The sequence below is a fragment of the Ips typographus genome, linkage group LG16, assembly GCF_016097725.1.
Source record: "Ips typographus isolate SLU linkage group LG16, UJ_Ityp_2.0, whole genome shotgun sequence".
Taxonomy (NCBI): domain Eukaryota; kingdom Metazoa; phylum Arthropoda; class Insecta; order Coleoptera; family Curculionidae; genus Ips; species Ips typographus.
The window spans coordinates 4,146,530-4,161,637 of record NC_138437.1 but is presented as its reverse complement, the minus strand read 5'-3'; the positions used below and the strand labels follow the sequence as shown (position 1 = coordinate 4,161,637).

At 33.3% G+C, this 15,108-nt stretch overlaps 1 protein-coding gene across 1 annotated transcript in view; it reads right to left on the bottom strand.

Moving 5' to 3' along the window:
- LOC145738856 (lachesin-like) overlaps positions 1-1,883 on the bottom strand; it is a 192,670-nt gene extending 190,787 nt beyond the window's left edge. The window contains exons 1-2 of the mRNA XM_081993978.1: positions 1,732-1,883; positions 991-1,353 (exon numbers count right to left, since the gene is read on the bottom strand). Coding sequence (XP_081850104.1) covers positions 991-1,075 — 85 coding nt within the window. The 5' untranslated portion in view covers positions 1,076-1,353; positions 1,732-1,883. The remainder of the gene's footprint in view (positions 1-990; positions 1,354-1,731) is intronic.
- Positions 1,884-15,108: the final 13,225 nt, after the last annotated feature.

Here is a 15,108-nt window from a genome sequence, read left to right as displayed (position 1 = left end):
GCCAGTAGCTAGCTACTAAGAAGTTAAGCTAATAATGTAGCTACAATTTGGATAGTTTTTCAAATAAGTAGCTGTAGCTGTAGCTTTTTGCATTTGAATTCATAAAGCTCCCTTTTAAGAAACTGAAGTTAATGCAGTTGGTTGAATACAGAAAAGTAACTTAAATATTCAAGTAGCATTAGGTAAAAGGAGCTTTGTTTTACTTTGCAAATTATTTTTCTATCCATTCCAAACTTCAACTTTCCATTACGATTAAACGGAGATAATCTGGATATTTTGAGTAATATGTATTAACACAATAAGACCTATTATTTTAATAGATACAATTTAAACGACCCACTCAGCCGGTGTTATAATTTGTAACAAGAAACTAAAGATCATAACTTTAGTTACTTTGTACCTTAACTCCTTTTTTCAAAAGTAGCTATCCAAATTGTAGCTCGAATAAAATATCAATGTAGCTGTAGCTAGATACTTTATTTCAGTAGCTTGCCCTGCTCTGGGTAGAAATCCTTAAAAATATTTAAATCCGTTTCTAAGAGCTTTGTAACACTTTATGATAGTATATTGAATGCTTCAATCTCTAACACGAAAAAATCAGAAGTTTTCAAACCATTAACACAACTAACTGACTTCTTTCACTATTGCTTTTATTTCTGAATGAAAGTTAAATAGTGTAGAAGCCTTGTAGTGTTAGCAAAACAAATTATATACAACATTATAATATGAAAATCCTCAATATGGGATGTTAATCAAACGTGAATAAAATGAGGGTAGCCGTGGGGGATTTAAAACACAAATTTCATAGGCACCTCGAAATGTTTCGGCCAATAAAACAGCTTAATCCAAATGGGTTTCAATCGCATTTACACACTGGGAACAAGCCGGTGCTGGTGTACATATGTGATGTCTAATCCACCAGTGGATTGACAAATAAAACCCACATTTTAACGCTACTTTTAACACTTGTCAACCTAAGTCAACTCTTACCTGAAGTGAGTTCCAAAAATATAAGCATCCAGGAGGAAAAAACCAGAATCTTTTTGGAAGTGGTTTTCGCACTGACACTCTTCATCGTTGAGCTCTTTTTATTTCGGTTTTGTAATCACTGCACTTCACTTTAACGACCGGAATTCCCTCATATTTCGTACCAAAAGTTTTTAACGCGTTCACTGTGGTATTTGTCCATCGGTTCGAATTATATACGCTTCGGTATCAAGGGCTTTAGTATTTTTATCCTTGTAATACCACGAGCTTAAACCGAAATCAAAAACGAAATATTTTAATGCAGACCGGAAATGTCCTTTTGAAAGTCTTTTGGATGGAAACGGCGGCTCGAAAGTTGATGCAATTCTGAAAATGCAATACAGCCGTTATTTCCCTATTGGAGGAAGTGTGGATTTTTACTTTAAATGCAACGATGCCCTGTAAAGTAGTGATTTTATTAAAGACTGGCAAATAAAGTAAAACGGAACATCGTCGCATCGAAACTTTTAGCTCCAAGCATTCTTCATTCAGGTTCGCGTAAGATAACTTAAAATGGGAGAGCAATTTTCTGAACCATTATCGGGATAAGAATAAAGCATTTAACACCAAGAATCGTTTTACGGTTTTACTGCTTATATTTACGTTCAAATTATCTCGCGAAAATGAAACAAACAACATTTAGAGCTTTAACAATAAAAATTGTAAACACTATTAAAGAAAAATCAACCAGAACACTCAATGTACCTTTGATTAACGTAAGGAATTAGCCCAGCACAATATTTCACAGGTTGAATAGTTGTCACGAAAAAAATCTCAAAATTTTAAAATTAAAGTCACATGACAAGCGCGCGAAAGATAGTCAAAGCTTGGAGCTTTCGTAAATCGGCCTTATCAGAGATTCGTACTAAACTGTGAAGAGAAGAAGCATTGGGGCAAAATTTCCCGAATACAGCGCAGCCGCCCGTCTAACGCGCACACTCGAACAGTTTTCTCACCCTTTATTTTAATGCGATTGCTACAGAATGTTAACTAGCCACCAATAATGAGCTTATACCTATCGAGAACTTAATTTATTTTTTATTTTTAAGTGCGGAAAACCCGAACAATTTGAATGTATCCAATACCCGTTGAAATACTGCGACGCCTCTTTAGCCGCTTTTTTATTTTTGGAAACAGTCACTTTGTTTCGTTGAATGCCCATTTACCATTCGTAAATTGCGTTTTTGGATTGCTTTTTGATCGAAACGTAGAAATAACCGCGGAATGGTAAATCCTTCTGGGCTCTCGTTACGTAATCCATAATCCTCGATATGGTCCGTATAATCCATAAAGGAGGCCGAGGGAGATGGAGATTAATTTATCAATGAGATTCCGTTAGCATATGTGTTATCCTCAATTTAGCTTCCCTAGTAAACCGTTAATACGTAGTTATAGGAAAAGTAGAACCTTACGTATGTTCCTACTTTAACAATTTTCCATCAACAATGAAACCTGTTGTTCTTTGCTCAAAGTTTAAACTCAGATTTCTCGAAACTGCCTGAATAAAACTTTGCAAAAGACATAAATACCCTGTATAGGTAATCATTACACACAAGAACGGTTTTAAACCGACCAGACACAACTGTTGTTTCTAAAGTTTCATTAATAAATTCACAAAGATTAATTATTACAGTTTGACTGATTTCCAACAATAACACCTATGAAACCCAGTTGTAACAATACAAACCGGTTTTCTATTGTGATAGTTGCCAAATCATCGGAATTAAAAAGCAATATCCTGTTGTAGTAATGTTATCATTGGCCAACGTTGTGTTTAGTAATTTTCTGATAAACTTAGACTTGTGAATTGTCATACGTACAGAAAAGTTGAATGATTACTGAAAACCAGTCAAGTGATGATAGTATACCCAATCAAAGGGTAAAGCAAAAAAGATTTTCTGTGGGCAACTGTTTATTCTTGTTTGTGATCTGGTCTATGACTACGTTTATATCGTAGGCTGTTGATAATGATTGTCTTTTTAATGCCACAGTAACGTATTTATGCCTGAATACAGTGGCAACCTGAAAAAGACATTATCATAGCACTAAGTAAGACATCTTTACCATAAATTTTGTACGTCGTTAGTAGTAAAAGTGGGTCAAAGAATCAATTGCTTCTTGTACCGTATACTAAACCTACTATTTTTATATCATCAATAATCAAATAAAGTTACTATGCATTTATATGTTTATATTTTATTGTGACAACAATGGATACATGCATCATAATGAGATTGATTTCTTATAAATGCATTTTTATTATCTTTTTTACCATTTCGCTATGGCACTTACTTTACCTGCATTTCTTATAAGAGTAATTTAAATGAGGAATTAATATCAATGTTAAAAGTTTTTGTTTGTGGACAATATAATTGATATTAAACTAGTTTGGCTAGTACGTGGATGACAACATTGACAGAAGTGAAAGACTTAATTTCAGGTGGCGATTCATTAACCCCCATTTGCACAGCCATACTTTAAGCCAAGCTTAAGTTAAGTGTGGTTTAGACTGTGTAGAATTCAGTTGTATAAAGGCAGTCTAGAAATTTGACAAGCTTGACATTTTTGAAGTAGTTTGACTTGACTTTTAATTGCATAATTTGATATCAAGTATTTTCAAACTACTTAATCCTTGACAAAGACAAGAAACTGAATAAAGAGACCACTGAAAAATAAACGTTCTAATAAACATATTTTTTTCTGGAATAAATTTTTCCATCAAGATTTTGCTTACCTAAAGATCAAGAAACTTCTACCTTTTTTTAACTTGGTCAAATTTTTCTCCATAACGATAAACTTTTATGTTTTTACAGGTTTTTAGTTAAAACATTAAAAATAAGATTTTTCTCCGAAAATGAGGGAGGCTGTCGTTGGGAAAAATGGCCCCGGGCGGCATCTGTGCGTAATATAATCTTGCTTGTCGCAGGCAATTAACGATAATGTGTAATAATTTACCTGTACATTAACACTGAACCGTTTTCTTTTTCTTTTTTGTAAGATTGCCCATTAGGATGTGACTGTAACATATTGTGCTTAGTTACCTTTTAAATTAACTCCCACTACACTTTGTATAAAGTGTACAAGCCATGCGTTTAGGCAACTCAAATGTAATTTGTAAAAATCAAGCAATTTCTGTTGTCTGTAATGTGCTCTTCAATATCCTGACTATAGCATTTCAACAAAGGAAAGCGTGCAATCTCCTTTTCAGTGATTGATATTGTCTAGCCTATTTCCAAACGTTTTCAGCCTGCAGACCGCTACGACATATGGCAATAAGTCCTTATACATTTCATCGTAACTCAAATACTACGAATGTTTCCGGAAATGTTTGATTAAGATTTATTTCTAGTTTTATGTTTTTTTGTGTAAGTATTGTTGACCGTTGATTTTTACTTCCTGATAAAACAATCTTATATTTTTAAAAATGTTCCAGTACATGTAAATGTAGGAAATATCTAGAATCCTTAGAATCTGCGAAACTCAATCAAAATCTCTGAATGAGCAAGAGAAGATAACAAACTCAAAAATATTTGAAACCTTCTTCTGTTGGTGTGTCTATGGTGGTTCTATGGGACATAGAAACGAGAAAACAGTACATCTGGAGAACTAAGAAGAGAGACAAGACTTAAAACAGTAAAATCTTCTGAAGATGACTTTGTGCAGACTAGAAAACACGGAGTATGTCACAATGTTCTAAGTATATGAGTACATCCTCTGAAAGAGTCCGTTTCAGTGCCAATCATTAGGTTTCACTATTTTTTCTTTGAATGATGTCTCAACCAACACTTTGTGTTCTGGCTCTATTAAGTAAGTACTTAATAGCTTGAAATCCTTATTAAGTTTAGAACGTACAACAGTATTACTTGAATAGCAACTTTTTACTACTGAAACAATAAAAATGACGAGTAAAGAATAGGTTGTTGGTTTCTTTTCCACCGAAAAAATGTCTATCAAACCAAGTTCCTTCAGCTCCACCAACATTAGATCGTAAACATGTGTAGAATTCTCAGCGTTATTTAATAATTCAATTAAGAGGAAAAGCATCATATCCAGCTAAAATATAGTTGCTACGTGTGTTCTAAACTTAACCTTATAAGTTAGATTACCACCTAATGAGTTTGCGAATGAATTTAAGCTAAATTTTGTTTTATTTGAGAAAGTGGGCGTTAGTCGAATGAGGAGAATGTATTCAATCAAATTGGATCGAACTTAAACCCCTTGCTATATGAGCATATTACAATGCAGGCAAAAGCTAGAATACAAAGGCTGCAATAGCGAGGAAAAATGGAATCTATTTGCATCAAATCTGTTTCGAGAATCTCATTTTAGATACAACGCATCAAACTTGGCATATCAAATGATCCGAACATTTTTTGGGTTAAACCATCCCAAGGCAATATTTGTTCGAGAGTTAATTAATTGGTTGTAAATGGAAACGCACGCAACTGAAATATTTCCATTCAAAATCGGCGAAACAATTGAGAAAGAGAAAATTAAACCTGACAAAAAAGGGAGCCAGGGTCTTACTTAAAGGGAAGAAAAGAGTATTTTCTTTGTATAGATATTTTGGCCACATTTTGCTTCTGAATAAACAACAGCCACTGAATGAGACTAAATGTTTGAATGCAACGCAACTTTTCCAATTTATTATTTAGCTAATCGAGACGAGTCCGAGCAAGTTCCTAGAGTTTTTGCAGAGCGGCAAAACGGCATTCGTTTCGTAGCTGAGTCGTGATTTAGAGAACTTCTGATGACAACAAATCTCCGGAATTAAACTTTTCCTTTGGTAACAATTTTTAAAACAATGGCTTATTTATCTTCGACTTGTGTTTTGCCTTTCCTAAAGCTACTTAAAATTTTCCAGGCGACTTCTTTAATGTGGTACACTTTGAATAATGTAACACGTTGTTTACCATATTTATGAAATAGAAATTCGATGAAAGTTGGTTAGATTCCTCGGAAAATTAATCTTGACAATTTCTTCGTGCGTAAGCTGGCTGATCTATCTCAATATCGAAACAAAACGATTCTATTAGTGTCGCCATGCCTATTTCCTTACACATATTCGAATATACTGAATATGACATTCTCTATAACGGGTAAATAAACAACACACGTTTCAACATATTTCTGTGCACGCTTCATCGGATTCGGGACCGGAAAATCTAAGCACTTTATATGTAAAATAATATTTTGTACATTCCGGTTATCTGGGACTTTACCTATGCAAAGAAATGCATTTTTCGGTGATAAGGGCGCTTGTGGTTTATGGGTAAAAAAAACTCTTGTTCGACGAAAAGAAACCAGACTCTAACTAAGCGGTTGCTTATTTAAAAAATTAACCGAGTCTCGAACCAAAAAAGCTAATTAGCGGCATTTCCAGGCCAGTCTTAATTTTATTTTAAATTCTCGAATTAAATCACACCGAAGCCCAAATGAAAAGTCGCATCAGGCAAGCCCCGAGAGCAAAATACAAAGAACGGGGCTTAAACGTTTTAAATGTAGAGCTCAACCCTTTTCTCTAAATGGCAACAAGTTATTTCAAATGCATGTCAAGTTTGTGTTAATTTTCAAACTCGATAAACTGCGCGCCCGACAATTTTACGAGTTGGGTCGTGTTTTTAAAAGGCTTTGAATATCCCTTGGATAAAATTGCTCATCAGGCAACCACTGCAAAATTTTGATATTATTTTGCCTGTAAAATTTCAAGAGGAAAGGACTTAGAGTCTAAAAAATAAAAACGCTTGGAACGCGAATTTAATTAACACAGACAAGTCGGCGAGAGCCCATAATCCTTCAAAGTCACCTATCTATATACCGCCATATTTTAAAAAACTTTGGATAGCCTTTTAGATCAGCTTCTGGATGGCTAATTTTATCCCGAGTAAAACTGTACAACCCCAGTAAGACTATAGATTAAAATAGTTTTGACATTGGGTTTAGTCTGCAAACCATATTGTTCAAGATTAATGACATCTTAGAATGATTTCGGGGATTTTCCTAGCCAAGATGAACGGGCGACCTATTAAGTCAGAAGCCAAACTTTAGGAAATAGATTTCCTTTATTAAAGCCGTAGAGAGTACGACCGGATTTATTTATTATTAATACCCAGAGTTTCTACTGTCTTTTTTTCTACTTTTCAATCGAAACATTGGCTCCTTAGTATTCGCAGTAGTTACTAAGCTTTAATCAATCTTGAGCAAACTATTCTTCTTACAAAATAAAACGAAGAATAAACAAACAAATTCCCCGCAAATGGATTTTTCCTACCGACTTTGATAGTTTAGAACCGTGAATTCCATACATAACAGACCAGAATTTCAACTTAGGAACATTTTAAATTACTTTACTCTTCATCATTTACTATTCCAATACTTTTAAACTTTACGCTTGATAATTTCTGTTTGCCTACGTATTTTAAAAATACTTATATTAAATTCCCCAGAATCATCTTTGAGGTTTTCACGTCGTGTATTTTTGCGTTCATTCTTCATAATTTGATTACCTTGGGAAGTATCGAGTTTTGTGGCTTCAAGAAAAATGTATCGTCCTCAGATTCCATATGAAATACCTGAGAAATGTTAAATACATTATATTTACGCATTCCAGAAATTTACATTATACAGGGTGTCAAAAAATCTGTTCTGTCTGTCTGTCAAAAAAGTTTCTGAATCCACCGCTAAGGGGCTATATCACTAAAATGGAAAATACCCGAACAATCTGAAAAGTTATATAGCAAGAATACAATAAAATTCTGGATCTTCAACTTTTTTGCTATCTCTTTATATAAAGTGGCAAAGAAATGAAATATCTCAAAAACAGTTGTTCGTTGGCTACTTTAAAGCGCAATTTAAATTAATTTAACTTAAATTATACTTATTTTAGTAGTACTCAACATAACATATTTTAAAGAAGAATTAAGTTCTAAGTCAAAAAAAAAAAGAGTGGCTTATTGGCCAACATTTTTAAGATTGTGGGTTTGATTTCAAAAGCCCCACATATTTTAAAGAAAAATTTAGTTGTATAAAGTCAGACTGGTATACAATTAATTCAAATAAGTTTTCTTGATAAAAATTTGAATTTGAATGTAAAGATTATTTTTTTATTCAGAAAAGAAAATCTTAATGTTCAAAAAATCTTAATGAAGACTTAGTACTAATATTGCCTATTCTGATAATAAGGTATTTTCAACGTTCGATTTGCTTTTTCTAAATTTTTTTACTTTTCTGTTAAGTCAAAGTCACAAGACACATGCAAACAATACCGTTATTTTAACTGTTTGGAGTGTCACGTGACACGTTTTGCCAAATTTCCGTTTTTAAACCTTTTCATGCACTCTTTCATTCAATCGTTAATAACTATCTTATTTGACACATAATCTATGGACTTTTATATGTCGATCGATAGCCAATGAAATGGACTTTCCAACGATATAACTACTTTGCTTGACCGGTTAAATCGTTTTGTTGCTAAAGGGCGTCAAAGTTGACCAATATTTTATGTTCAATTTTCATGCACTGCAGTTTGGTTTGAAATTTTACCTTCCTTACTTGACTGACATGGTAAGGACTTTAATATGTCGATGGATAGCCTATAAAATGAGATTTTTAAAAAATATGACCTCTTAATTGTTTTGACGGTTTCCCTGCTAGAGGGAGTCAAAGTTGACCAATTTTTTTTTTCACTTTTTTGATGCAGTATTTTACTCATCAATAAATAACTCGCTATAATTTGGTACACTCTGTGTAGTCTTTTATACATCAGTGGGTAGTTAATGGAATGGGCCTTCCAATGATATGGCAACACTGGTTGGTTAATATTCTCCTTTTTTAGTGCAGTGTTTCATTCAATCGTAAATAACTCGTTAATTTGGTCCACACTATATAAACTATTGTACGTCAATAAATAGCCAATGAAATGGGCTTTCTAAAGATATGACAAATCTGATTGGGAGGTTAAACCGTTTGGCCGCTAGAGGGCGTATAACCTCAAACTTAACCAATATTTTTCTCAACCTTGAGAATCCAAGCAACTGAAAACAGTTTTCAAACTTCTGGTGACATTTTAAAGGACCAGAATCCACTAATGCCATTTTGGTGTCTCTGACCTGGAAAAACCGTTAGCGAACCTTTTGTAATACTTTCAATACTCAGAAGACAGTTTGAAAGACATTATTGCCATTGACCTTTTGGTGTTTCTGAGCTGCAAAAAACTGTTTGAAAGCTTCTAGTGACTTTTTTCAAGGATCAGAAAAGAGTCTTGGAGCCACTAATAGCATTTTGGTGTTTCTCAGCTGAAAAAAAAAATTGAAAACGAATCAAGTCCTAAAATCACCCAAAATGTTGTGACAATTGTCACGTGATTGTAGAACTGCGTTTAGCTAGACGGTCACGTGACAATTGTCAAAATAACTGTCATACATCTCAAAAACACGTTTTATATCAAATACTGCAAGAAAACTTTTCTAAACCTTGGTTTTAGCAACTTTAGAGCATTGTTTGACAGTTTTGACATTCGTGGCAGTTGTCACGTGATTGTAAAACAGTACTTACACAGTCAAGTGAAAATTGTCAAAATAACTGTCATACATCTCAAAACACGTTTTATATCAAATACTACAAGAAAACGTTTCTAAACCCTGACTTTTGCAACTTTACAGCATAGTTTGACTGTGCTGACGTTAGTGACATTTGTCACGTGATTCTAAAACAGTATTTTTAGGTAGACGGTCACGTGACAATTGTAAAAATAACTGTCATAAATCTATTTGGAGATACCCCGTAAAACCATCGAATTTGAGACACTCTGTACAGGATGATTGTTTATATATATATATATATATATACAATCTTTATTCTACAAAAGAAAAGGCTATCGGCCCTAGTGGCCTTTCTGCCCAGATTGTTTATATTTTACTCAATAGCTAACTCCGTTAATTTTGATCTGACAGCATAGTTTAAATTAGCAAAGTTGCAGTAATTTTTTCAGAATTGCCAGAATCTGATGTCAAAATTGACATATGCCAATCGGTTGTCAAGATTTTTTTTTATATTTTGTAGTTGTCAAACGTAACAGTGTTGTTGCCATAAATACTATAACAATTGAATTATTTGACTAATATTGGAATTTATGGTCCAAATGTGTCCAAGTTTAAAATTGCATTATCAAAGTCACGTGGTGTGTCTTTTACGATTTAAGTTTTTACAACTTTCTAAATTTAATTTTCCACATTTTCAACGTTTAAACTACATTTTAATAGTCACGTGACTGTGTTTTTGATATATGTCATCTAGCCTTTATAGTATTGACAGTTTCAAACTGGTTGATTGCAATGCTAAACATATTTTAAAGCAGACTGAAGTTCTATTCTAAGGAAATGATGAACAGGAATTCTAAAAGAAGACTAACTAATTGATTTCAAATAGCAAACATATTTTAGAAGAAAGAAATAAGAGATAAGAAGAATTAAATTCCATACATACCTGTAATGTAACAATAAAATTGCTCTGAAACAATGCATATATCACCAGTCTAAATAAACGAAATTACAGGCTAATACATCGACATCCATCAAAAAACATCAAAAACAGAAGTCCAAGTGGGGAGATTTTACATTTTTATCCCTTTTCTCGAACTGTTGCAGTATTATTGTGATTGATTGATATACTTCCTAAACTGACGGAATTACATTGGTGAATTTCCAACAGATATAGTACATTTTACACACTTCCGATTGATGTACGCAATTTGTCATGAAATTAACGGGTGCTCTATAACAGTTAGCCAAATCAAATCCAAATTTTACTTGGGGGAGGTTAAAATAAATGTCTGTGTCAGTTTAAAAGCCCCAGATTTTCCAAAAGGAAAAACCGTTATTTAGGTAATCTTTCTTTCTGTAAAAGTGTGTAACGACTCTATATTGCTTTATGAAATCCCTTGATACCGCAAATTATAATCAACATTACACACTAATAAACTACAGAATATTCTCCTCTAAGGACGTAATATGTGGGATTGACTTATTTATCGTGACAACACGATGACGTCTAAACCAGATCTACATTTGCTATTAAGGAAATAACAGCGGATAAATTAGGAGGCAAGGTGGTTGTCTACCCAACCCTTCTTTAGGGTGCTGGATAGGAATAGGAATAACCCTTATTTGTATACAAATAATGGAGGTTTACAATTCTCGTAATTATATAAACGCCTACTTTACTGTTACAAAAAAAGTAGCTTAACTAAATTTCGTATATCCCTGAAAAGGCGTGAAAAAAATTTATTAACCCCCCATAAAAATGCCGAGACTCCGCCTATTAAATTGTGCTTTAGCTTGTAGCTTTAGGATAGAGCGCGCAGTTCTGCAAAATAAAATACTGGACTATAATTTTCCTCTGCCCGTTACGTTTGTATGTACCGCACGATTTTAAGAAAAGGCTGGTTAAGGGAAAATCATAACATTTCCCATACTATTTTAGCTCCATCGAGTTTGACTACTTTTCAAGTCATGTTACGTACACATTTTTCACAACAGTAATTGAAAATGCTTAGAACTAGAAATTTTACATTAGAAATCTATTACATAAGCATAACTTTGTTTTAAGTGTAAGGAAAATAGTTTTTAATATCCCAGCTGCGCGGAAAATGCATCTGCCTTTACGGCAATATAATATAAAAAAAATCGATATTAAAGAAGAAATGGTAATTAAATTTTGATTTTGATCCACGTCAGTAATGAAAGAAGATTTCTTTGCTGACATCAATGAGCTCAATAAAATTTACAAAAAAAAATAGTGATTAAAAGCTAGGTCAAAGTTGGGATTAAAACGAAACCAGATTTTAATACTGAAATTCAAACCCGAACTGAAAAACAACTAATAAAACGAGATATTTTAATATAGCGACTCTATACAAATTTGCGTTTTCAAGGCAGTAAATCGGCACGATCGGGTTCTTTCAAAATGGAAAAAATAGAAAAAGGATGCTAGTTGCAGGCGCAGTTTAAATGTTCGTCCAATCAATGATAGCTGTAGTAGGTAACTTAAATATTTTGAGAGATCTTTTAGAAAATTGGCGTCATATTTTTCTTACAGATTGCACTGCCTGAAATCACATTTACATAGGCGGACTACAGGCTTAGACAAATCCTATTTTTTTAAAAGCTTATACTTAGGTCCGGAACTGAGATAAGAGAAACTAAAACCTCCAGACAAAATGAACGCATTGTGGATTTTCTCTATCGAGTTTGTAGCTGTACTATGAGTTTTGTCACCGAACCAAATTAAAAAGTTAGTTCATCGACAATGGAAAAAATCCATTAACGGTTCGAGTTGAAAAACAAAACCGGGCCTATTATAAGGGCCATATAATCTTATCAGCGTTAGGCTTTTGCGATTTATTCAATGTCACAAAAGGAGCTAGAAAAGAAAGTGCGTCTTTTTGCAAACAATGGGGACAAAAACAACACATGACAAGGCAGCTTTGCGGGATAGAATAAACACAATAGGTCATGGAATTTTCTTTTCTTTTAGGGAACCCACCGAGGTCAAACTTTTCCTGTAAATTGATTGAGTTGGATATTTATTAGGTGGTAAAATGATCGCAATTTACAACGACGACAGCACTCTTTACTGAAAAGACCACTTCAATATTTTCTCCTGGTCGTTTTTTCTCAAAACCCCCAACAGGATACACATATTTGCACATTTAGATGCTCTTCCCATTTCTGATACTCGCCATTTGAAAATCCTTTATATTACGCTTTCATAGAATCTTGAACGTGACGCCCTTATATGAAGACGTCGAGGATACATATCTAATAATAAATGAAGCGGTTAGTTTGTCAGAATTTCCTTCTCCCTTTAACGTGTCCATTTTCGGACATTAAACTTATCTTTCGGGCTGTATCTCTTCTAAGCATCATAAATGAACAAAAGCATCTTGACTGTCATTTTAAAATAATTTTCCTTGCATAAAACTCTATTATAATCTTTTCAAAACTAAGTTCTTACCATCATCATTTCCACAAAGTATAAATTCGGCCAAGATTGCAGAAGGCGCCCTAACGTTTTCCTCTCAAATGAAAAATTGCATCGTTTTAAACCAGAGTGAATATTTTGACCGTAAAAAGTTTCAGTTTTGAACTTGTTTGTTTATATACTTAATCTCTAAAGTTCCTATTGTAAAGTCTTTTAACATTTCCACGTTCTTTAACTTTGACTTTAACCACTCTAATGTCAGTGCTCGATTTAACTTACTCACCACAGGGTGCTAAATTTTATACTTAAAACATTCTGAAATCCATTTTTAATCTTAAAAAAAATCACGTGACCATAAGGATCCGTTTTGACGTTAAAAAAAAAGAGCCACGTGACCTTTAAAATTAAATTTAATGATTGAAAATAGTCACGCTACTATTTTTACCTTAAAAGGAGTTACGTAACTTTAAAAATATCAGCTTAAACGTCAAAAACGTGACATTAAGGATGACATTTTACCCAAAGAATAGCTATTTAACAAGAAGGGACAGCCGGCATAATTCCTTTAATGTTGGGGTGAAGTTTTTGGCTGACTTCGGTTTGCCTTTGGTAGGAAACATGTTGCCGGTTGTCTCTTATCTTATTTCATTTGTGTTTTAAGTTCGCCTCTTAATCATTGGAAGATATCAATCTTTATTAACTTTAAACTGATGTTTAAAAACTATTATTTGATGTGGTCTGAGATATGGCAACGTTCTTCAACAACCTGAATGACCAACCAATGAAACTCCTGATATTCAACGAAGAGTCCATCTCTCTCTAATTCGCTTTCTCTTTTCAACTGTCTTCTTGTTAAACAGCTATTATTTGTTTTAACCAATAGTCACGTGATTCAGTGTATCAATTTAAAACTAAAAAACGGTCATGATACCTTCAGGATTCTGTAAATAAGGAAATTTTATTCTCTACAAAATTGTACTAAGGTGTTTTTGGCCTTAAAAATTTCTCTAAGGAGTCACAAGGCAAAAAGAGTGTACTAAACTGTTTTTTTAACTAACTCGATATTTTATTAATATGACTTCATTAATGTACTCCAACCCCCCTAAATCTGGCCCTGTCAATATTCTTAAAAATTCTCACACTAATTGACATTTTAAATTAATTTCCCTTATTATTAAACTTTTCACATCCAAAATTATTTCAAATATTTTTCTTTCTCTTAAATTTAAAAAAATGTTAACTTAATATTTCTTTGTAAACTAAAAAGAACCGTTTCTTTATCCTGCTGTCTGCATTTCCAGATAACACTGGAGCTTTTGCTCATCACTCTTGGCTTCTCTTCTCAGTACATTAAATTGCCTTGAAGGGCAATCGCTAGACCCTTTGCTGAGCTCTCAGCGCAGCATTCGTTTATTGCTACACTGTTTGTTGTATGTTGTGTAATCATTAGTTAAACCTCCGTCGTATATACTTAAGACTCTCATTTTCCATTCTGTTTCATTTTCGACTTAATGGTAGCCCAATCACAAAGAGTTCTAAAATGTTTCACACTGAGTGTAAGTAAATGGTTTTTCTATTTTAGCCAGGATTTTAATTTTAATTAGTAGACAGTTCGATGCACTATTGGGGATTGTTTCTTACCCAGATAAGACGAGGAATTGAAATTTTTAGATTGAAAAGCCATTTGATCTACCCTGTAGTTGATATCATATGTACAGGGTGTCACAATTTAGCGCTTCGGGAAAATAATCTTGTGATTATCAAAATGTGGTCATGAGAAAACGCTGTAAACAGCAGCTTCCTAAATCCATTCCTAGAAAGTGGTGGATTCTATGTTTTAACACTTGTAATCTTGATTTTAATAAAAAGTGGCACTTTGGTTTGTCTGCTTAGCTTATATTTTCCTTCAATCCAATTTGATGATTTAGTTTTAAAAAATACCAAGACATTTAATAGTTCTTTAACTTTCTTAAATCAGAAAACTGCACGATCTAAAAAATATACTTTAATGATAAGGTGAACTGAAACTGATATGAATATTTTTAGGTCAAATAACTAACTTGATATAATACCACCAGTAAATTCAATAGAATGAAAAATAAC